Source organism: Chenopodium album, chromosome 10 (assembly GCF_948465745.1).
Source record: "Chenopodium album chromosome 10, dcCheAlbu1.1, whole genome shotgun sequence".
Classification (NCBI taxonomy): domain Eukaryota; kingdom Viridiplantae; phylum Streptophyta; class Magnoliopsida; order Caryophyllales; family Amaranthaceae; genus Chenopodium; species Chenopodium album.
In genome coordinates, this window is record NC_137843.1 from 49,970,568 (window position 1) to 49,993,124 (window position 22,557).

The following is a 22,557-nucleotide window of genomic DNA, read 5'->3' on the forward strand; positions in this document are numbered from 1 at the left end:
AAATAACTCTTTTTAATTTAACTTTTTTTATCATAAAATATGTCATTGGAATGGTGGTTAAAATTTAATTTCAATGGTCATGATCAGTTTAAATATTAATACAGACAAATTATAATTTTTGGGGGGAAACATTGGTGATCGATATTAGTATGACATTATGCCACATCATTTGTCAACTGATGGTTGTCGAGATTACAATTCTTGCCATTGCATATTTCCAGGGGAGATGGGGGGCGGATTTGTTTTCCTAAAATGACTATGTTGCAATTTAGTGAAACTTCCAAAAGAGGTAAACGTTGAAAGATAAATACCCAAAGAGGTAAACATTAAAAGATAAATTTCAAAAGAGTTCAACGTTGAAAGATAAACACTCTAATAATCTAAATAGAGCTCACCCAATGTGTACTTCACTACTTGAATAGGTTAGGTCCCGTGCCATACACGACAATTTTTAATAACTATTTTATAATTAACAGTATATTTAATAATAGGAAAAATTGCAGAAAACCACCTTTTATAACACCTTTTTTGTAAAAAAACACCTTATAAAAATTTTCTTGTGAAAGCACACCTAAAATCATTTTTTTTTTTTTTTTTTTTTTGGCGAAGTAACACCTTAACTTGGTTTTCGATGTTTGACTTTGGTTTTCAGGCATTGACCCTCACGTGAGTTGTACGTGGTCCGGTCACTAGTACAAAACTAAGCTCAAGTAACACCCAGAAAGTGTTACATAAAGAAGTAAAAGTGTTATTATATACAGACAATATGTAACACTTTATTTGGTGATACTTTCGCCCATGTTCCCTAAGGTCTTATAATTATGTAACACTTTGGGTGACGTATGGTTATGTAACACTTTTTATATTATTAGTATCATTTTTAAAGTGTTACTTTTTATTCCTTATGTAACAATTACTTATCTTTAGTATCATTTTTCAATCATATAGTATCACTTTATCTAACATTATGTATCACTTTTTCGAACTACTGTAACACTTGGTTGATTATTATGTAACATTTCTCAATCACCTTTTGACATATAGTAGCACTTTATTCGACATTATGTATCACTATTGCAAACTGATATAACACCTTATTAATTAATAGGTAACATTTATTATAATTAGTATTATTATTATTTTAAAATATAAAAATAATATAAATATGTATAACAACTAAGAATGAGAAATTAATATATATGATAAACAACAATTTAGATAGAAATAATTTCATAATTCTTACAAAAAAACAAAATCCATAAAGACCTATTTTAATGTTTGGCCAAACAATATAATAATCCAAACACAAAGAAAATCAACTTTGATCTCTAGCTTAGAAAAAGTGAGGAAATAAGAAAAACTTCCAAATTTTAAGAAACAGTCAGCAATAGCAGTAAACAGCATCAATAACAGCGGATAGCAGCAACTAGCTAGCAGAACGGCAGCGGCAGTAACAGAAGCTACCAGAAGTAGTTTGTAGCACCAAACAACAGTAGCAGATAGCAATGGCAACAACCAGTTATAGCAGGTAGTAGTGGCAGCAACCAGTAATAGCAGATAGCAATGGCAGCAAACAGCAGAAGCAGGGGTCAGCAACAGACAACAGTAGCAGCTAAAAAAAAAACATTAGTGACAGTAAAACTCAGCAGCAAAATAGCAGTAGCAGCAAACTTTCTTGATTAATACGACCTTATGAACTTCTTATTTGTGAATATTTACTATGAACTGATACTTGATGGCTCCCATCCAGTAGGCCGTACCTATAGGTCAAACAAACTCCAGATAAGACACATATAAAACTATCATATTCATGGAATTATAAATCATCTTGTAATTAAGATAACTTTAGCACGTATTCGAAAAATCACAAACTAATGATTAACTATCTTTCAGCATGGAAACAAGCTTTGAATTAGAGCAGTACCAGGCTATATCATCATCACAATCTATATCAAAACCAGTTTTTGGCTACTGTCTATGCTAAATAACTAAGTTCTTCTGGGACTCAGATTCATACCTGTTTTCCTGTTCAGGATGTTCATAACAGGTCTTAACTGGTCGTGTTCAGTATATTTTATTCAAGTTGTATCACAAATGGTGTGCTCAGAAGACCAATAATTTAGCATGTCAGCTACAAATTTACTTTGCAAATGTGTTCCATAAAGTAAAAATTAACAAAAGCATAAATTGCACCTTATCAGAGTAACTACAAACAAATCACAATTCCCATATATACATGATCAATTCTTTTTTTCCACGCTGGTTTCAATTTAAGTTGAAAATTAAAAAATGATAGATAAAGATCAGACATGAGTAAAGAAATAGCACCTCACTGTAGATTCAAGTACCCGAGCACAAAAAGAGCACCAGACTGCACATAAAATAAAGTCTAGATTATAACTCTAAGTAGAAAGGGTATTGCAACAGTTAACTAAATGTAATTTGGGTCCTTATGAAAATAAGAATGACCCTCTGAATATTCAACAGCTCATGGGTATTCAACTACCACTATAACATCACCAAGAACGGGATTGTGATCCTTGCTACCCGCGAAGCTTGGAGTCAATGCTGTCAAAGAGACTCCACTATTTTGAGTTTCACACTTTTCATACACCTTACTTTCCAGTCATAATCTTCTGGATGTTCTCTAGATAATCGCGTCTTACATTCTTTCACTGTAGGTAGCACACATGTCCCTACAAATATATATAAGTATAGGAACCAAATTTGGTCCTTTTTTCCAACCTTGCAATAATTGAGATACCAACCGACTATAGAAAGGCCAGTCCAAGTGACGGTGAGAGTTGAAGGTCATGAATTCATAGACTCCAAGGCTCCTCTTTTGGAAGAATCAAATCCAATGTAATGACCAGCATTGAGTCAGACACAGGGTATTGTAGCTTAACTCAATTTCCTTACAAGATTATTAAAGAATACAAACTGCTTACGAATTGAAGACTAGCATAAGTTACCTTGTGAGTGAAAAACAAAAAATCGAAAGGAAACAAGAATTCACCCAGAAAACAACGGATATAGTGACAAAGCTCGAATGCTCGATAATGCCCTCATACAACATCCATGAACTAAAAAAAAGAAAAAAAAAATTTATCACTACATCAAACAAAAAGCCAAAAACACACACAAAATAAAATTCAGAATCAACAAACCAAAGTCGAAATACTGAATCAAGAACTTCCAAAAAAAAAAAAAAAAAAAATTAAGAAACAGCAAACCTATAGCGAATAATTATTCTCAATCCAATCAAAAAACAAATGCTATAATTCATACATTCTTGAAATTTCATGATTAAATAACGAAAAAATTAAAAATCCACCACAATAAAAAAAAAACCTGAAATTAAAAGCACAAATTCGATTGATATACGAGGAAATTCGATTGATATCTGATGAAATTGCCCATTATGATTGATATCTGATGAAATTGCATGAAGACGAATGATTTTCTGCTAAAATTTCGAATGAAATTGCGCAATACGATTGATTTAATGCTGAAACCTAAGAGATTATCGATGAATAGTTGCTATGGCCTGTTGCAAGCGAGGAGGAAATTAAACTTTGAGATATTAACTTCTTTTTTTTTTTTTTCTTAATTAAGCTGGTGGGTTTTTTAGCTTAACTTATTTCTTTTACCTTTGGCAGCTAATTGGCTTTTTTAATGAATTGATTTTCACCTTCTTTTTTTAATTGCAAGGTTTAATTATTTTCAAAAATTAAGGGCATATTCTCATTGACTGAAATGAGCTGAATTGAACTGAACTGAACTGAACTGAAATGAATATTTTATAAGAGAAGGAAATTAGGAGCTGAACTGAACTTAACATAACTGAACTGAACTTATTAGAACTGAATTGAATTGAACTGAAAATAATCGTATGAGAACAGACCCTAAAGTAACACCTATTAGTGTTGCCATAAAGTGTTACCTATTTTTAAAGTGTTACTATATAATGTTACCTGTGTTTAAAGTGTTACATTGAGTGTTACACTATCAAAATATGTTACCAAAGTGTTACTTATAAATCTAATAATTTTACATTTTAAAAAGTGTGCCCAAAACGTGTACATAAACTCAATTATGTACTAGTGGGTCAAAACCTCTCTTTCTTAATTTTTCCCCATTTTTCCTCCAATTGAACTTTCTCTCTCCTCTATTCTTCCAACCAAGCCTCAATCACTCTCAATTGAAGAAGAAAACTCCATTGTTGAGCTCAAATTGCTGCAATTAACCTAATTTCGAGGCTAGTAAGTTGTTTAATTAATGAAACTGCTTATTAATATTGTTAGGTTTTCAAAATTTCATAAATTAGGGTTTGTAATTGAAAATTTAGGTTACTATTGTGGAATTGATTTATGTCCACCAATGTTTTTATGATGAAATTAGCAGTAATTTCGAGGGGCCAATGTGTTTAGTATGCTTACCAATATGGTCTTTGATTCAATTTTTTTATTTTTTTTAATGTGCTTACAATATTGGGCTTCAATGGAGGAAGGGAGTGAGGAGGTGGGTGGGGTTTTTCGGTGGATGAGGGTGAATTAACCAGGCTGGAATTTATGAAAGTTTGAACAACTAATTTATGAAATTTTGAAAACCTGACAAATTAATAAGCAATTTCAATGATTAAACAACTTACTAGCCTCGAAATTAGGTTAATTGCAACAATTTATGCCCACCAATGTGTTTATGATGAAATTAGCAGTAATTTCAAGGGGCCAATGTGTTTAGTATGCCACCAATATGGTATGGTCTTTGATTAAATATTTTTTTTTATGTGCTTACAATATTGGGCTTCAATGGAGGAAGAGAGTGAGGAGGTGGGTGGGGTTTTTGGGTGGATGAGGGTGAATTAACCAGGCAGGAATTTTCATGGGAGTAGATTTATTGGGTAAGATGGTGTTGGTTAGGGTGGCAGTGAGGTGGTGGTGGCGGTGAGGTGGTGTTGGCGGGGGTGGCAGTAAGGTGGCGGTGAGATGGTGGTGGTGAGGGAAAGGGGAAAAATATAATGGAAGATGGTTTTATGAGATCACGTGACCCACACGTGCAAAGTTAACGCCGGAAAACCAAGTCAAACACCGAAAACCAGGTTAAGGTGTTATTTTGCAAAAAAAAAAATGGTTTTAGGTGTGCTTTCACAACAAAATTTTTATAAGGTGGTGTTTTTACAAAAATGAGTGTTATAATTTCCTTAATAATATCAACAATAAATAAGTCAAAGTTACTACTTCATATGAATTTATCATGAAAGAGTAAAGATGGCATTAGGCCAGGCCGACCCGAAACCCCACACGAAAAAAGTATGGCACGACACAAACACGAAAAAAGCATATGACACGGTATTATGCGTGTGGGCCGTGGACTTTATTTGGGAGAAGCACGATAAGGTATGGCATGATCGGGCGCAGGATGACAAAACATGCTAAAATCAATGCAATTTTTCTTAGGCACGCAAGCTCGACACGGCCCGGCACGATAGCACGTGGGCATGGGCCGTGAACGGGCCAACCTTTTGAAAACTTCAGCCTAACACGACACAAAACTTGTGGGTCGAGCCATGGGTCGGGCCGGCCTAACTAACCCCAAAGCACGTGGGCCGGGCACGAGGCACGACCCGCCACGACCTAGATCCATCTTTATTAAAGATATATATTGAAACTCATGGCAAGGATTCTAACCTTGCCATGTGTTGTCAATCTTGCCATGTGTTGCCACGTCACCTATTATTATTAATTACCAATGTTTCCTCATAAAAATTTATTATTTGTTAGCATTAATATTTGAACCCATAAGTTATAATATTATATTCATAAATTTTCGAAAAAATTTCTGTCGAAAATTTCTTTTAAAATAATAAAAAAAAACAAACCGCCTCAACTAACCCTAACCACCGCCACAATCCCCTACATCAGACCACCACCAGCACAAACAAACACCACCAGCACGAACGACCACCACTAGTCCCTAACCCTAAGCCCAGACCACTATCAATACGAACAACCAGGCCATTACCGAACCCAAACCTAGACCCACCTAACCAAACCCTGACCGAACCACCCCCAAATCCAGATCTACCCACCTAAAACACCTAAACCCTGACCGAATCCGCACTCAAACCCACCCACCTAATGACCCTCAACACGAAAGACTACCACCACCGAACCCAAACTCAAACGCACTTAACCCAAACTCTGACCGAACCTTCACCAAACCCAGATCTACCCACCTAAAACACCCAACCCTAACCGAACCCACACTCAAACCCACCCACCTAAAACCCTCAACACGAAAGACCACCACCACCACCACCACCGAACCCAAACTCAGATGCACCCACCTAACACACCCAAACCCTGACTGAACCGACACTCAAACCCACCCACCTAAAACCACCCAAAAATTAAATAAAAAAATCAAAAACAAAAATAAAAACATTAAAATGTACCTTAAAAATCAAAAAGCTTCGAAATTCATCTCGAACTTGGTTTAATAAGGCGAAATTCGACCATGAAAACCCTAGATCTAGCATTTTCATGGTCGAATTTGACCTTAAAAACCATTAATTTGTTTTAAAGCATCACCATAAACGACTTTAACCCATCATCAGAAAAGAGGAGAGGAGATAAGCATGAGAAAAAATCAGAGAAGAGGAGAAGAGAAGGGGCGTGAGAAGAGAAGGGGGAGGAGGAGAGGAAAGAGAAAGAGAAGATGAGAGGAAGAGAGGAGAGGAGAGAGAAGCTGAAGAGAGGCGGAGGAGAGAGAGAGAGAAATGTGAAATGAAAGGGGTAGGGGGGAGGGGCACTGTTTTAATTAGGGTTTTGGGTTTTGGGTTTTTTTTTTTTTTTTATAACTAAATTCCGTAGGAAAGGGGTTAAATTCCGTCGCAAACTTCCGACGGAATTAATTTCGGTTGGAAATTTTCGACATATTTTATATCTGTCGGAAAATATAACATTTTCGACGGATTTTCTGTCGGAAATGGTATATTTTCCGACGAATTAAAATTCCTAATTTGCGACGGATTTTCGACGAAAATAAAATCCATCGGAAATTTCGTACTTTCCGACGGATTTTTGTGTCTGTCGGAACGGTTCTATCGAAAATGGCTTGTTTTCTAATAGTGATATGACACATCTTATATGATAATAAAGTTGTATTAAAAAGAGTTATTTGTGTTCATAAATTATAAAATTATAATTGTGAACTCATAAGTAGGTATTTTAACAATAACATTTTTTTTTGAAGAAATCGTATGATTACAAATTTATTTTCGTTTCTTTTAGTTACTCAACCATAATGCATATAGGTGTTAATTAAAATATGTAACCCAATGATAGGCGGTCGCACACCTAACAAAAATAATAAAAGCCTAACTATCCTCCTAATATGTAGTAGAGTAAGTCAAGGTCGATCCTATAGAGAAGGTAGTATCAATATTGGGTTGCTATGAATTATAACTAGGTGAGTCAATCAAAATAGGGTTGAAAATATTATACTACTAAAGCAAGAAAATCAAATAATAAAAACATCTAGAATTAAGTATCACCACTAGCATAATCAATATAAGACAAATTCCTACCCCAACCAATTAATTATATGTTCACAAGGAAAAGGTACACCCTTTAAAATACCAAAGATCTCTTCCGATCCGAGTTGTCAATGGCTTTCCTAATTAACAATCAAACCTACTTCCGTGGAATCATGCAAATTAAAGACATTAAGTACGGCACCCTAACTTCCTAATAATCCGTTCTACCTACTTCCGTGGAGAATTTCATACCCTTAATTGATCTTTTAGAATTCGTCAAAACCCAACTCCCGTTGTGATCAAGACAATGGAATAATAACAATACCAATTATCCCTAATCTAGTATTGGAATAAACACAATCAATAAAGCATGAACAATATAACAATTAATTGAGAATTTAAAAGAATAAATCAAGTATTAATCATATTAGGGTTCAACTTAAATCTTGAAAATAAGACTAGAAATACATAATAAAATAATAGAGAATTAAGCAAAGAAGAAAATTATTAAAGAACAACTAACTAGCTTTTCTATATGGGGTTGCTGCTCCTAGTTATATATCATGCGGCTCCTCCAATACTATCCCTAATAACTAGTTATATATTAGCGGCAAATATAAGTTTATCTGCTAGATAAACGAATTTTCGTTAATCTGGTGGCATTTCTGTAAATATATTGAAAAAACGTGGTCATTTTTTCAATACTTTAGGTGAGCTGTCAATTACTGTTTGCAACTTTCATTTACTTTTTAGTGAGGAAATTATACATGTACCCCACAACTAGTACATGAAAAGACGCATATACCCCTCCAATGGTACTTGAAAAGACGATTATACACCACATAAATAAATTTTTTTTATCTGGAGAATTAACTGGGCACAGCTCATATATTAGCAAGAGCCAAAGGTAATATTGGAGTAGTTGAATACAATTAAAACTCCCGAAAATTCAGCCCATACAAGCCCAATTTCATGTACAAAGTACCAATCACGAGCAGACCAAAACCTGGTTACGGCGCACCTCTACTAGCCACAAGTGTGCTGTGGAGTAGGCTGCCACCTACTGGCCACAGGCGTGCTGTGGAGTAGGCTGCCACACTACTCACTGGCCACAGGCGTGCTGTGGAGTAGGCTGCCACACTACTCTTCTTCTTCTTTTTATAATGTGCTTCCGCGGGTAGGCTGTGGAGAAAGTCATATGCCACACTCGGTTGTGGAGTAGGTTGTCCTTATGTAGTTTCCTTCTCTTTGTCATATTAAAACATCTCCAATACATAGCTCAACTCACACAATGGCTTATTCCTACAAAACAAAGAAAATATCCCGAGGAGAGCAATATTGAAATATATAATAAAATGATGCTCAAATAAGCAATTGTAAGAAGAAAGCACGACCAATATCATATAAATATGGCATATAAAACGTGTATATTATCGTATTATCACCTAAAAATGCATAACAATTTTACAAGTTTTTTCTTTTTACCACAAAATTTATTTACTCGAAGAATTTATTATAACAGCTGATTAATAAAAAAAAATCCATTAAACAATTAAAACAAACTGATACAATATAACATTTAGATTATTGAATATTAATTCAATAATGAATTTTGATGTTCAATTATATTTACAAAATTTAAAAATTGATATTATTTTTATAAAACCACCAATATATTTCTTTTTATTTTGTTACAATTTTTAATATACAAAATGACCTGGGGCATCGCTTGGGCCAAAAACTAGTTAGATACTTTAATATATATATATATATATATATATATATATATATATATATATATATATATATATATATATATATATATTTCACCAACAAATTTATATCATTTCTTCTTGTAAACCAAATGAATATTTAAAAACTATGTATTTATCTAGCAAATAGATTTCTTTTTTACGCACTATTAATTCGTTACCTCTTGCATAGTATTTTTTTCTTAATAATCAACCGGCGTAAAATATTTTTTCCTTATCTTTCCTGGAAAGATTTTCATAAATAATTAGATCAAAAATCAAAAGTATGCCACAAATTATGTTAAGAATTTGAATATTTTTTTTTACTCAATAAAGTTATGGTATTAATATATATTGTGGAAGGATATATTAAATATTTTAAATGTGCTATTTATGCATAAGATTTAATTTGTTTCCTAAATAGATTTTTAAAAAAAAACAAAAAGACACACCAGAAAATGACACGTGCCAATGTTGGTGTGTCTTTTATTAGTATATTATTATTATTATTATTATGGATTGATTGATTATTGATTTGTCTCCGATTAACCAAACATTAGCAACTGACGAAAACTTGAATTAGTCAATTGCCACCTCACCAAATGTTTACGTGCTTTAATAAACTTACTATGGTAGAATTAAGGGGTAAGGTATTTGTTTTTTTTTTTTTTTATTTTTGAAACAAATCAATTCATTAATAAAAAGTCATATGTCATCTATAATTGAAATCTAAATTAACAAATACATAAAATTAAATCAAATTAGGGTTTCTTTCATCAAAGCTACGATCGTTGAAAAGATCTTGAACTGTGTTACATCTCTCGCACACATCACTGGAATATACAACCTTTTCGAAGAGACGGTCTAACAATTTGTTGTAGCCGTAAAGATGATTTTCATTTGATTCGCTTGAACACATTTGAAAATTTGACAACCGTTACGATCCCGAAGAAATCTTTACCAATGAACTGACAATAGGGCAAAAAATGATTACCTTTTTTATAAACTCTAACACGCAAACAAACATTAAACATAAACAAACAAATAAAGCAACAAACACAAACGACTCCACCATAGGGAGACGGACGAATATCTACACTACTTGTGTGGATTTATTGAAACCTAAATTGCAAAACTAAATAAAATTAAGGGAAAAGGGTCAAAAATAGTCTAATTTTCAAAGAAATTAGACTATTTTCGGCCTAAACGACCAAGATTTTAGAGAAATCCTAGAAGAGAGAGGAGAGAAGAGGAGAGGAGAGGCGAGAGATCCTCAAGCACTGACTATAACAAAAGGATTAGTAAGGTATTTGTTTGATTGATAGGAATTTATTTCTTATAGGCAATTGCCTTCTATTGACTTTAACTTTCACATTAAATTCTGTTATTGCCAAGGCAAAAAAAATCACTCCCAAATTATATACCTGCTACTCATAATTGTTGAGAATTGCATCTCACACTTATTAATTCAATCAAATACTGTATTCTATTTAATAATCTTTTATGCCGATAACAACTAAGGGCCTGTTCTCATTGACTGAACTGAGTTGAACTGAATTGAACTGAACTGAATATTTTATGAGAGAAGGAAATTAGGAACTGAACTGAATTGAACTAAAAATAAGTTGAAGAGAACAGACCCTAAATTGCTTGAGTCCCGCATATACCAAATCATGAGTACGATCATGATTTAAAATCTACCTTCATCTTATCATTTTTTTAGTCCTACTTAGGGCCTGTTCAGCTTTCAGTTCAGTTCAGCTTCAATCAGTTCAGTTTAGTTCAGTTCAGCTCTAATTAGTTCAGTTCAGTTTAGCTCCTGATTTCTATCTCTCATAAAATATTCATTTCAGCTCAATTCAGTTTAGTTCAACTCTAATCAGTTCCGTTCAGTTCAGTTCAGTTCAGTTCAACTCCAATCAGTTCAGTTCAGCTCAGTTCATTAAATGTGAACAGACCCTTATTGGATTCGTTTTTGTTTTTTTTTACTAGATTAGGTCCCGTGCCACCCACGGTAATTCGACTATATTTTAACAATAAAAGAAAAAAAATTGTATTAAAAATAACATAGATAAAATACAAGTATAACATATTTTATCTTCTATTTTGCATATATAATGAAATGAAAATGAAATAAAAAAAAATTGTATTAAAAATAACATAGATAAATACAAGTATAATATATTTTATCTTCTTATTTTGCATATATAATGAAATGAAAATGAAATATAACAAAAGATTCAATTAGACAAATGAGTACATTAAAACTACATGTTAGATGACCATATAAGTGTTTTAAAAATTTAATGATAAATTAGTATCAATTTTCTTTTTATTAATTAATAAGTTTTAAAAATTATGTATTACATACACCTAATGTGCAGGAATAATAACTCCAATTTAATGATATTTGGTCAATTTTTTTCAACAACAACAATCATAATACAGTGTAGTAAATTAATTGTGTAGTATGAATTTATGATTTAATATATTCATCATTTTAAATATTATTACTTTATTCAAAATATATTAATTATTTGAAGAAATAAAATATGATGTATTAGAGATAAGGGATATAGATGAATATCAATAACTATATACTAAAAGATACACCAACAATGACATGTGTCATTTTCTAGTACATCATTAGTTTTTTTTTTTTTTTTTTTTAGAAAATATTTTGGATTTAAATCTTATATAATACGAGTACATAAATAAAGAATAACAAATTTATACATATATAAAAGATTATAAAAGATTTGACGTATATTCCCATAACATATTGTCAACTATATAAACATAAGTAAAAAAATAAATTAGATTTTTTTATAGAATTCGTGTCAAATATTACAACAAGTATTCTAATTTTTTTTATTGCTTTTATTTAATTATATATTAGAAGATCCAAGAAAATAATTCAAATATCAAATATTAAAAAATTACTTAAAATAAAAGATTTGATGTATCCTTCCTCAAAAAAAATTAACAACTTTAAATTTAAGCAAAAAAAAAAAGTTTCTTAACATAATTTTTAATGTCCTACATTTTAAGAAATTCATTTGGTTAATAAATTATACCAATGCAATTTGTTAGTGAAATCAAATTTATACAAAAATATATGCATATTAACAAATGCGTATATTAAAATCATGTCTTGTCAATGGCCAATTATCACCTTTTATATGCACCCGAATGCACATATAGAGGTATGTGTAGCCAAAAGTAATTTTAAAGAAAATATATTGGATAACAGGCTCTTTCATAAATTTAGCACAATATTTTAGACAAATTTTAATTTTATTAACTAAATGTAGTGTTAATATGAAACAATTATTAAAAATTACCGTGCATGACACGGGACCTAACCTAGTTTAATATGATACATTGTCCTATTAATAAAAGATATGAGAAATAAAGTGATAGCTATAAAGGAAAATATATGTTATAAAAGATACGTATTTAAGATTTGGAATAATATTGTACTAAAATTCTAAAAGAAGATTCTAGTAAAAAAGGAAAGGGGTGTTTTTGGAGGGAAAAAACTACATCAGGATTTGACATGTGTCATTCCTGGTGTCTGTTTTAGTATTATGTTATTGATTTTTGATTGATTAGCAATAATCTGCTAAAGATGCAATTGTATGTTTGTCTACCTAAAAACTAAACCAGTTTTTAAGAAAGCCCAGCAGCTAAATTTTACGAGTCTGAATATAGAAGTATCCCACGTTACTATACAAGCACAGTGGTATTTAAAATTAAAAAAAAAAAAAGAAAAATCATTGATGTAATTTTCTTACTTCAAAAAAGTAAAAGTGAAATTGTTTCAATGGCAAATCATCAATCAATAACTATATACTAAAAGACACACCAACAATGACACGTGTTAATTTCTAGTGTGTCTTTAGTATTTTTTTTAATTAATTAGAAAATTTTATTTAAGGAATTTATTTAAAAGAGAAGTTTTTTTTTGTCAAGCAAATAAACAAGCAATAATATTTACCTTTATTTTGTTATTACACAATTAAGTACGGATTAATAAGGAAATAAATGATCTTTTTACAAAAGATGTAATTATGGTGGAATCTAGGTTATTCTACAAAGATATTGACTTTTTATTTTGTATGCCATAAATTAATTTATAGAAAGAAAATATGGAGTAATTAAAATAGTCGTGCATGGCACGGGATTTAATCTAATTAAATTTAATAGTAAAGCTAGAAAATCTGTAAGTATTATAACAACATAAAAATACCTTTACTAATTGTCAACTACAAAGTACAACCTAATCAAGGGCTTGATAAAGAAATAAAATCAATTAATAAACAAGCAACCTAATCAAGGGCTCGATAAAGAAATAAAATCAATTAATAAACAAGTTTGGAGGTAGCTAATACCTGTAAATTAATAAAGCTTTGATAATGGTGTCTCTCCCAATAAAATGTTAAATTAGTGATTGTATGAGGATTATATTGATGAGTATATGGCGGTGAATACTATAATTAGTGGTAGATTTTGACGAGAATACTTAGTAGCTGGAGTTGGAAAGATTTTAGTTGCGATATTTAGCTACTAATAATATAGGCAACAAAAGATTTCAAAATATTTGATTGACTTAATAAGTTTGACCTATTTAGATTTTCAAATATTACGACCAATGAGTTGATAATTTGCCTTAAAAGTGATTTTTTTTTGCTTTGACAAGCTTGGTAATTTAATTGCTACATATTTTACTTATTATAGTCAACCAAACAAACCCCCCGTTTTTATATTCCCAATATTTTTTTATTATTCGTTTTTTTTTCCAATCAAACAAGGCCTAAGTAGATTACACGAGAGGGAGTAGATCTGGTTGAGTTCTGCTTGTGCGATAGTAGTGATGTTATGTGGAGTCACTACTATTTTTTTTTATTTTGCTATAATATTGGTTGTATCCCTTTATTTTCCCCCTCCAAAGGGAACATGATACCTTTCTGGTTTATCAGTTGGTATTTGCCAGCTATGTGTTTTCGAATTATTTCTAATTAATGATTAAAGTTCCTTTTCTTCTAAAAAATAAAATAGATTTTTAATATATGTATGTAGATACAGATACTAGAAAAGCCCTTCAATCAATAGAAACAAAAATGCTCTCTATGAAAAACCCTAAGGAAAACCCCAATGGCAACCATGGTATCCCTTCCTCAACTGAGGAGCGAGATCAGTTTGATCGCTCGAATAAGAAACCAAAGAGTAAGATCAACCATGTGATCTTTGGTGCAAGGAGCTCTCAAGATGAAGAAATGGCTGATGCAACTGCAAGGGATAATGCTAAGTCCCCTGTATTACAGAGGGAACAAGTTCCGTTGGTTTTCTCCAATCAACAGGGAGTGCCTTCTTTCCGTGATATGATTAGATCAGGTCATGCAAACTCACCGCATCAAGAATTTGGTGAATTACTGGATGACGAGGATGAAGCAGATATTTCTGAGGATGAAGAGGATATTCCGGACGATATCTTAAATGATGATAGGTGCCCTGTCATTAAGCTTACCAAGGAAGAAAAGAAATGTCAGAGACAACCTTGGAAAACTTCACTGATAATCAAGATGTTTAGTGGGAAGTTAGGCTACATGGGATTAATGAGACGACTAAAGAAAAAATGGAATATCAAGGGTGAACTCGCACTGACAGACATTGGTTGTAACTATTTTATTGCTAGATTCACGAACAAGGCAGATTACAATTATGTACTCACCCAAGGTCCTTGGCTCCTTGATGATAACTACTTGACAATTAGGAAATGGGTGCCTAATTTTGTTCCAGATGATGCCCCAATTAAAGTTCTCACTGCTTGGGTTCGTATCCCAAACCTCCCTGTGGAATACTTTGATATCAGTTTTTTAAATAAAATTGGGGAAAAAATTGGAAAGGTTATTCGAGTAGATAAAACCACTGCTCAAGCTGAACGAGGCCAATTCACTAGGCTAAGTGTTGAGATTGATTTATCAAAGCCTTTATTGTCTAAATTTTGGCTAAAGGGTCGAATTTGGAGAGTGCAGTATGAGGGAATTAGAATAGTTTGCTTCAAGTGTGGCAAGCTTGGTCATGTGGCTGACGATTGTAATCTTGAACCAGAGAATGTTAGGCAATCTGCTATGGTGGTTCATGATAACCCTTTACATAATCAAGTTCCTAGACCAGAAGAGCAGGAGGATTTTGGATCATGGATGCTAGTGAAAAAACCTGGTAGACAGAGGACTGCTAAACAGGACAAGAATGCAGGGGCAGGGAAAACTGCCATTGGTGGTGCTAAGGTGGCAGGGAATATTCCAGTGGTGGCTAACAACTTCAGAGTGCATACAGGAAAGGATAAATCTGTCGTAATTCTAGGAGAAAATAATGGGAGTGGTTCAAGATTTAATATTCTGGAAAATCAAGAGAGTGATTTTGGGAATAATATGGTAGAGATAAACAAGGAATTGGAAGATAATATTTTCCAAGATAAAGATGGGATGGATTATAGCACGGTTAATTTGGGGGAAAAATCTCAGCAAGATAAAAATTCTGAGTTGTTTCCTTCTGTTTTTAATTTAAGTGATTTAAGTGCACACCATACAAAATCAAAAAAGATTCCCTTAAAATCTTATCAGGAAAAGAGGAAAATATTTCCTTCGAACCAAAGCACCCCACTTAAGGAAGTTTCTGCCAATATTTCTTCTCATGATTCTCATGTTTCCAAAACCGTAGCAACGTCCAAGCAAGGTAAAGAGAACTCGATTATTGACTTAGAAGCTAATACTGAAGCACCTCCCCAAGCTATTGAAGAAATCACACAAGCACTTGAGAAGCAAATTCATGATGCCAATGACTCTTCAAATGCCATCACTCATGTCTTATCCTCCCTACCCAATCACCTTGAATGTTCCCCCGAAGAAGACCCTATGTGTGGGGTTGCCAATGGAGCAACCTTACCTAACGATCATGAACCCCCTGGTGCACATAATGGAGGTTCATATGGACTCTTTGTTACCACCTGTCTCGATTCCTCCGGATCTGGTGGTGACAGTGAGTCCACCAATTGAAGTTCAGCGCCTGCTGAGATTGCTAAGCCATGCTTATTTGACTACCTTATCTTCAATCCTAGTTTCCATGGAAGATAGATTACCTAACTTAGCAACTGATACTCTGCCTATTACTTGTATGATATGGAACGTGCAAGGGGAAGGCAATTCGAATTTTACCTCTGCTTTGAAAGAGGTTGTAAGATTAAATCAACCCAATGTTCTAGCCTTAGTCGAGACACATATGGGAGGAGAACAAGCACTCAAAATAGCAGCTATTTTGGGTTATAATGGTCATGAAAGAGTGGATGCTATGGGATTTAGCGGTGGTATTTGGGTTTATTGGAAACCCGAATTTGTGACTGTTAACCCGATCATAAAACACAATCAGCATATTACCATGGAGATCACTCGTGTTGAAGCAGTTCCTTGGTATTTTTCTGCTATTTATGCAAGTCCAGACCCCTTGAAAAGGAAAGACTTGTGGGAGGAATTGAAAAATTTTGCAGCCACACATAATAAGCCTTGGTTATTGGCTGGTGACTTTAATGACACGAGATTTCCCTCTGAACGTAATAAGTCTTGTCATGAAACCAATCGTCGTTCTGCATTGTTTAATAATTGGGTTGAAGATATGGAACTTCTTGAGGTTGAATTTGCAGGAGCAGCACATACTTGGGCCCAGGGGAAGACTCTTGAAACTCGACAAAGTGCTCGTTTAGATCGAGCTCTATGTAATGATGAGTGGGCTATGCGTTTTGAACAAGCTTCGATGAAGCACCTCCCTGCTGTACAATCTGATCACTGTCCCATCTTTGTTTCACCAAATGGTTTTGCTCCCTTACAATCCATTCACAGACCCTTTCGCTTTCAAGCTACTTGGATGACTCATGAGAATTTCAAGGACTTTGTAGAACAAAATTAGGATGCACAAGGTGATTTAATGAACTCTCTGTCTAAATTGTCCTCTGATTTGCAAGTGTGGAATAGAGATGTTTTTGGTAACATTTTCAAGCAAAAAAGATTGCTCTTGGCTCGAATAGCAGGAATACAGAAGAAATTGACCGAAAAAATTGATAGAGGTCTTTTAAAATTGGAGGCAAGGTTAAGAAGAGAACTTGATGAAGTACTTGAAAGGGAGGAAATTCTTTGGTATCAAAAATCAAGGATTGAATGGCTCAAACATGGGGATCGTAACACAAGCTTCTTTCATCTAAGAACAATTGTGCGTCGATGGAAAAATAAAATTGTTGCCATCAAGGGAGAGAATGATCACTGGATTCAAGACAAAGAAGAAATCAAGAACCACATAGTGAATTATTTTTCGAATTTATTTACAGAGGAGGGTGAACCTGATTTTTTCGATGTTCCTCAAGATGTGTTCCCGGAGCTTTCCACGGCTGATTGGAGTGGTTTGGTTAGGCCATATTCAAAAGTGGAGGTTGAATCTATAATCAAGGAGATGGGGGCGTTGAAAGCACCGGGACCGGATGGCTTTCAAGCCTTATTCTATCAAAAGAATTGGGAAATTATTGCGGATACAGTGTATCGAACCATTATGCCTATCTTGGAGGAAAAGGGGCTGCCTGATCATCTCAATGACACTTTTATAGCTCTAATTCCTAAGCTTGAGAAACCAGAGCTTGCATCTCAATTCCGGCCTATTGGATTATGTAATGTTGCTTACAAAGTGATCACCAAGGTTATAGTCAATCGTCTCAAACCGGTTCTTCCCCACTTGATTTCTAATACTCAATCAAGCTTTGTACCGGGTAGACAAATCACGGACAATATTATCATAGTCCAAGAGGTTATTCATACCATGAGAAGAAAGCAAGGTGCGAAAGGTTATATGGCCATCAAGATTGATTTCGAAAAAGCTTATGATAGACTACGTTGGTCTTTCATTAGAGATACGATGGTGCAAATGAATCTTCCAATTTTTATGATTGAGCTTATAATGGAATGTGTGACTTCGGCTTCCTTGCAAGTTCTTTGGAATGGGGAACCATCTCAAAGTTTTAAGCCTAGTCGTGGAATTCGCCAAGGAGACCCCCTCTCCCCTTACTTGTTTGTTATGTGTATGGAACGTTTCTTTCAAGTCATTCAAGAGGCTATTGTTCAAAATAGATGGAAGCCTATTCGTGCAAGTAGGGATGGTCCTTCCTTATCTAACCTCTTTTTTGCTGATGATATTATATTATTTGCGGAAGCAAGTGTTGAGCAAGCCGAAGTGTTACATGATTGTCTTGATCGTTTTTGCAAGGCCTCGGGACAAAAAGTGAGTTTTGCTAAATCAAGAGTATATTTCTCGGCTAATGTGGGCAGTGAGGAGCAAACTCAAATTAGCAGTGCGTTGAATATGGAGGTTACTCAAGATTTTGGTATGTACCTTGGCATGCCAACGTTGACTAGTAGAGTGACTAAAGAGACCTTTAATCACTTGTGTGAAAAAATCGATCGTAGACTTGCGGGGTGGAAGACTAAGTATCTCTCTCTGGCTGGAAGGATCACTTTGGCTAAGTCTACCATTTCTACAATTGCTTTTTACTCTATGCAAACTGCAAAGATACCCCGAACTACATGTGAAGCAATCGACAAGAAAACTAGAAAGTTCATATGGGGAGGCCATGAGGAGAAAAGAGGGGTCCATCTGCTGTCTTGGGAGATGCTGCAACAACCAAAGAGTCAAGGAGGAGTTGGAGTATATTCAGCAAAGCAAGCAAATGCAGCGTTCCTCACGAAGCTCGGATGGAGAATGCTTACTGAGCCAAATGCTCTTTGGGCAAGGGTCTTGAGAGAAAAGTACTGCAAGGGGAGATGTGATGTAGACATGTTCGATCCTAAGGCTAGAAGTTCTAATGTTTGGAGTGGTATCTCTGAAAATGCAAATACTTTGGGGAAGGGAGTGCAGGTTGCTGTAGGAAATGGTGAGAGGACTCTCTTTTGGGATCATTTATGGTGCCCAGATGAACCTTTGAGTAACTTAGTTACACAGCCTTTACCCATGGAGTTAGCAGCTGCGACAATTGGTGAAATGTGGGAGGTTGATGTAGGTTGGAGGTGGGCTATTTTTGCTCCTTTTCTGCCTGAAAATGTGCTGAAGATTATTCAAAGCCATGAGCTTCGAATTGACCCAGCAGCTGAAGACCTTGTCTACTGGAAGGACAGTACTCATGGTAAATTTACTATCAAGTCAGTGCTTAATATTTTGTGCCATGATACTGATGTCATTGATGATGATTGTTGGAATACAATATGGAAAGCTCCAATTCAGCAAAGAATTCAGGAAAGAATTCGGCGTTATGTCCTTTAATTTGGCCAAATAGGCAATCATTGTTTGTTCTCTAGCCTCGTACTCCCCACTAAACTGGCTTGACACTACCTACAAGTCCGTTGACAACTTAATTCGCTTTGCGTCGGCAGCTATGCACAATTGTACTCCCGCCACGGCTGCCTCATACTCAGCCTCATTGTTAGAGGCTTTGAATTTGAATTTGATGGCGTATTCAAACACATCTCCCTGTGGGGAAACCATAATTATACCGGCCCCTGAACTTGTTGACGCTGTAGAGCCGTCAGAAACCTTCCATAACTCGACTTCTTCTTCTTCTTCAGTGTAGGAGGTTTCAACGATGAAATCGAACAAGGCTTGAGCTTTTATTGACACTCTCGGCTTATAAGTTATTACATACTCCGATAACTCTATCGCCCATTTAAACAAGCGCCCAGAGGTTTCCATCTTTTGTAGAGATTTTTCTAACGGCTGATTCGTTAGGATTTCAATAGTGTGTGCATCAAAGTAAGGCCATAACTTTCGTGCAGCTATAACCACCGCATACGCGATTTTCTCTACCAGGGGATACCGTCTTTCCGCAGCATTTAAGACATGGCTCACGAAATAAATGGGCATTTGGACCTTCTTCCGCTCTACTAACAATACGGCTGCTACCCTTTTTAGGGATGCCGAGATATACAATTGCAGGCTTTCTCCCTGTTCTGGCCTCGCTATTGTTGGTAAGGACCTTAAATGGTTCTTCACCACCTCTAGTTCTTTTTCTTGTTCCTTTCCCAAAACAAACGTCTTGTTTTTTTGTAATACCACAAAGAACGGCAAGGCCTTATCAGCTGAATTGCTGATAAACCTTGTCAGCGCTGCCATGCGACCGGTAAGTTTCTGTATGTCCTTTATTGATTTTGGCAGTGGTAGACTAAGGGTTTCAAAGGTTTCCCTTAGATCCGCGACGTGATCTGCGACCAGTCGGCTTTTTACAATCGAGTCATCGACATACACTTCTATGTTCCGGTACCGTAAATCCGTAAGGGTAGGTAAAGGTTTACAGTCCAATTCATCTCCTGCACAGTCAGCACAAATTAGCTAACCCGGGGGTTATCCGGGAATAACCGCTCTGATGCTAAAGTTAGCAATTTGATGAGAAGAATAAATGAGAAAGTAAGAAAATATTTCTAGAGAGAGAAAAAGATTGTACCTTATAATGAAAATATGCTTGGGTATTTATAGGAAGATAACCAAGCTGGTGCCACCTATCAGCATAGGTGGCAGACCGACCTTGTAGGCAGCAGGTGCCTACGTGGCCTTAAGCAGCTCACCACGTGGCCGAGAAAAGGGTCGACATGGGTGTTAGGCCGGCATGCTAATCAAGACATGATTAGCTGTGTACTGTAACTTAATGACTAATCCTTAACGGTGTCGGCACTATCTCGTACAAGTATAGTGATGCTACAATCAATTCAAGCCACTATTAAAGTGGCTGTGACAGAACACGAACAACTAGCCTCAATGAATTGTGATCCTCTAAGATAGTTTCACCCCACCTGAGATAGACCCACCTTACCCACCAGGGTTCTACAGAACAATCCTAGAAGATCAAGGGAATCACGATTTCATGAATTATCTTCTCATAGTGGCACATGCCACAAAGGTACAAAGACAGTAGAAATGGACCGATGTCTAGAAATTTTCAACTACTACAAATTTTTTAGGAGGATAAGATTTCCACCTTTGTTAGTTGTATGCATTTGACAAAATTTTCCCAAAATTATACTCTATGTTTTATTTTACTTGACCTAGATTGAAATTTGCATTATTTATAAACTCACTTTCGATTATATTTTGTTATTTATACGTAAGAGAAAACATAGTTATATGGGATCTTGATTAATTTAATTCGTCTCTATAAATTCTATCATAATATCTATGTTATAAGTTTTACTTATTAGGAATTAAAGATATTGAACCTTAGATTTATGCATTGGCAAATGTGTTATGAACTAGTAAATGAAACTAGTCATTAAAATAAATGGACGAAATAAACTAGAGAATCATACTTCCTCCGATTTCTGAACTTCTACTCATTTTTTATTTATTTAAGTTTTACTCATTTTAACCTTATTCTATTTAGGAAAAATTGCCAAAAAAATACAACCTTTGGATAATTTTGTAATAATACAACCTTTAGGGGGTGTTACTTTTAAATAAGACTAAATTGAATTTTCGGTGAATTTTGAGGTTAGGAAAGGGAAGGGGATGAGGTTTTGGTGGTGGAGATGGGGAAAAGGGGAATATCCCCTCCCCTTCTCCCACCTCAAACTCTACCGAAAATTCGATTTTGTCTTGTTTAAAAGTAACACCCCCTAAAGGTTATATTACTATAAAATAATCCAAAAGTTGTATTATTAAAAAAGAATTGGCCAAAAGTTGTATTATTTTTGACAATTTTTCCTTCCTTTTATGCATGACTATCTTTTACTCATTTTAATTTTATCATACTACAAATTCCAACACACGTGATATGTCAGGTATGGCTAGCGCTTATAGAAGAAATTTACCAATGACCTCTATGCTCTATGCCTGTTTGCATAATACTCCCTCCTTTTTTTTTATTTGCATCACTTTCCTTTTATGGGTGTTTTTTTTTATAAATGCATTACTTCTATATTTGGTAATTTTATACTATATTTTATAATTCCTTTCTCTTATTTTAAACCCCACTCAAATTATTTTATCATTTCTCTCTCTTCCATGGTCCCCCACTTAAATAACAAAAATATCTATCTTCTCTCACATACCTTCTCTTTCATGGTCACCATCTTACTTTTACTATAATAATTTATTCGCCTACTCACAATATTTTATTACTCTTCTAAAACTTTGTGCATTCTCAAGTAATGCAAATTAAAAAAATAAAAAAAACGGAGGGTGTAT

At 34.4% G+C, this 22,557-nt stretch overlaps 2 protein-coding genes and 1 long non-coding RNA gene across 3 annotated transcripts; 1 reads left to right on the forward strand and 2 right to left on the reverse strand.

Moving 5' to 3' along the window:
• Nucleotides 1-1,334: 1,334 nt before the first annotated feature.
• LOC145564036 (uncharacterized) lies at nucleotides 1,335-3,588 on the reverse strand. Its single transcript, XR_014094723.1, has 3 exons — nucleotides 3,352-3,588; nucleotides 2,329-3,083; nucleotides 1,335-1,760 (listed from the first exon to the last, which is right to left on the reverse strand). It is a non-coding gene; the product is annotated as an uncharacterized LOC145564036 (long non-coding RNA).
• Nucleotides 3,589-16,419: 12,831 nt separating this feature from the next.
• On the forward strand, nucleotides 16,420-17,256 carry LOC145565326 (uncharacterized). Its single transcript, XM_081625368.1, has one exon. It carries the CDS (start codon nucleotides 16,420-16,422, stop codon nucleotides 17,254-17,256), a length of 837 nt encoding a protein of 278 aa, XP_081481494.1.
• A 2,460-nt stretch (nucleotides 17,257-19,716) lies between these two features.
• Nucleotides 19,717-20,493, reverse strand: LOC145565328 (uncharacterized). The gene has a single exon (XM_081625369.1). The coding sequence runs from the start codon at nucleotides 20,491-20,493 to the stop codon at nucleotides 19,717-19,719; it is 777 nt and encodes a 258-aa protein (XP_081481495.1).
• Between the last annotated feature and the right edge of the window lie 2,064 nt (nucleotides 20,494-22,557).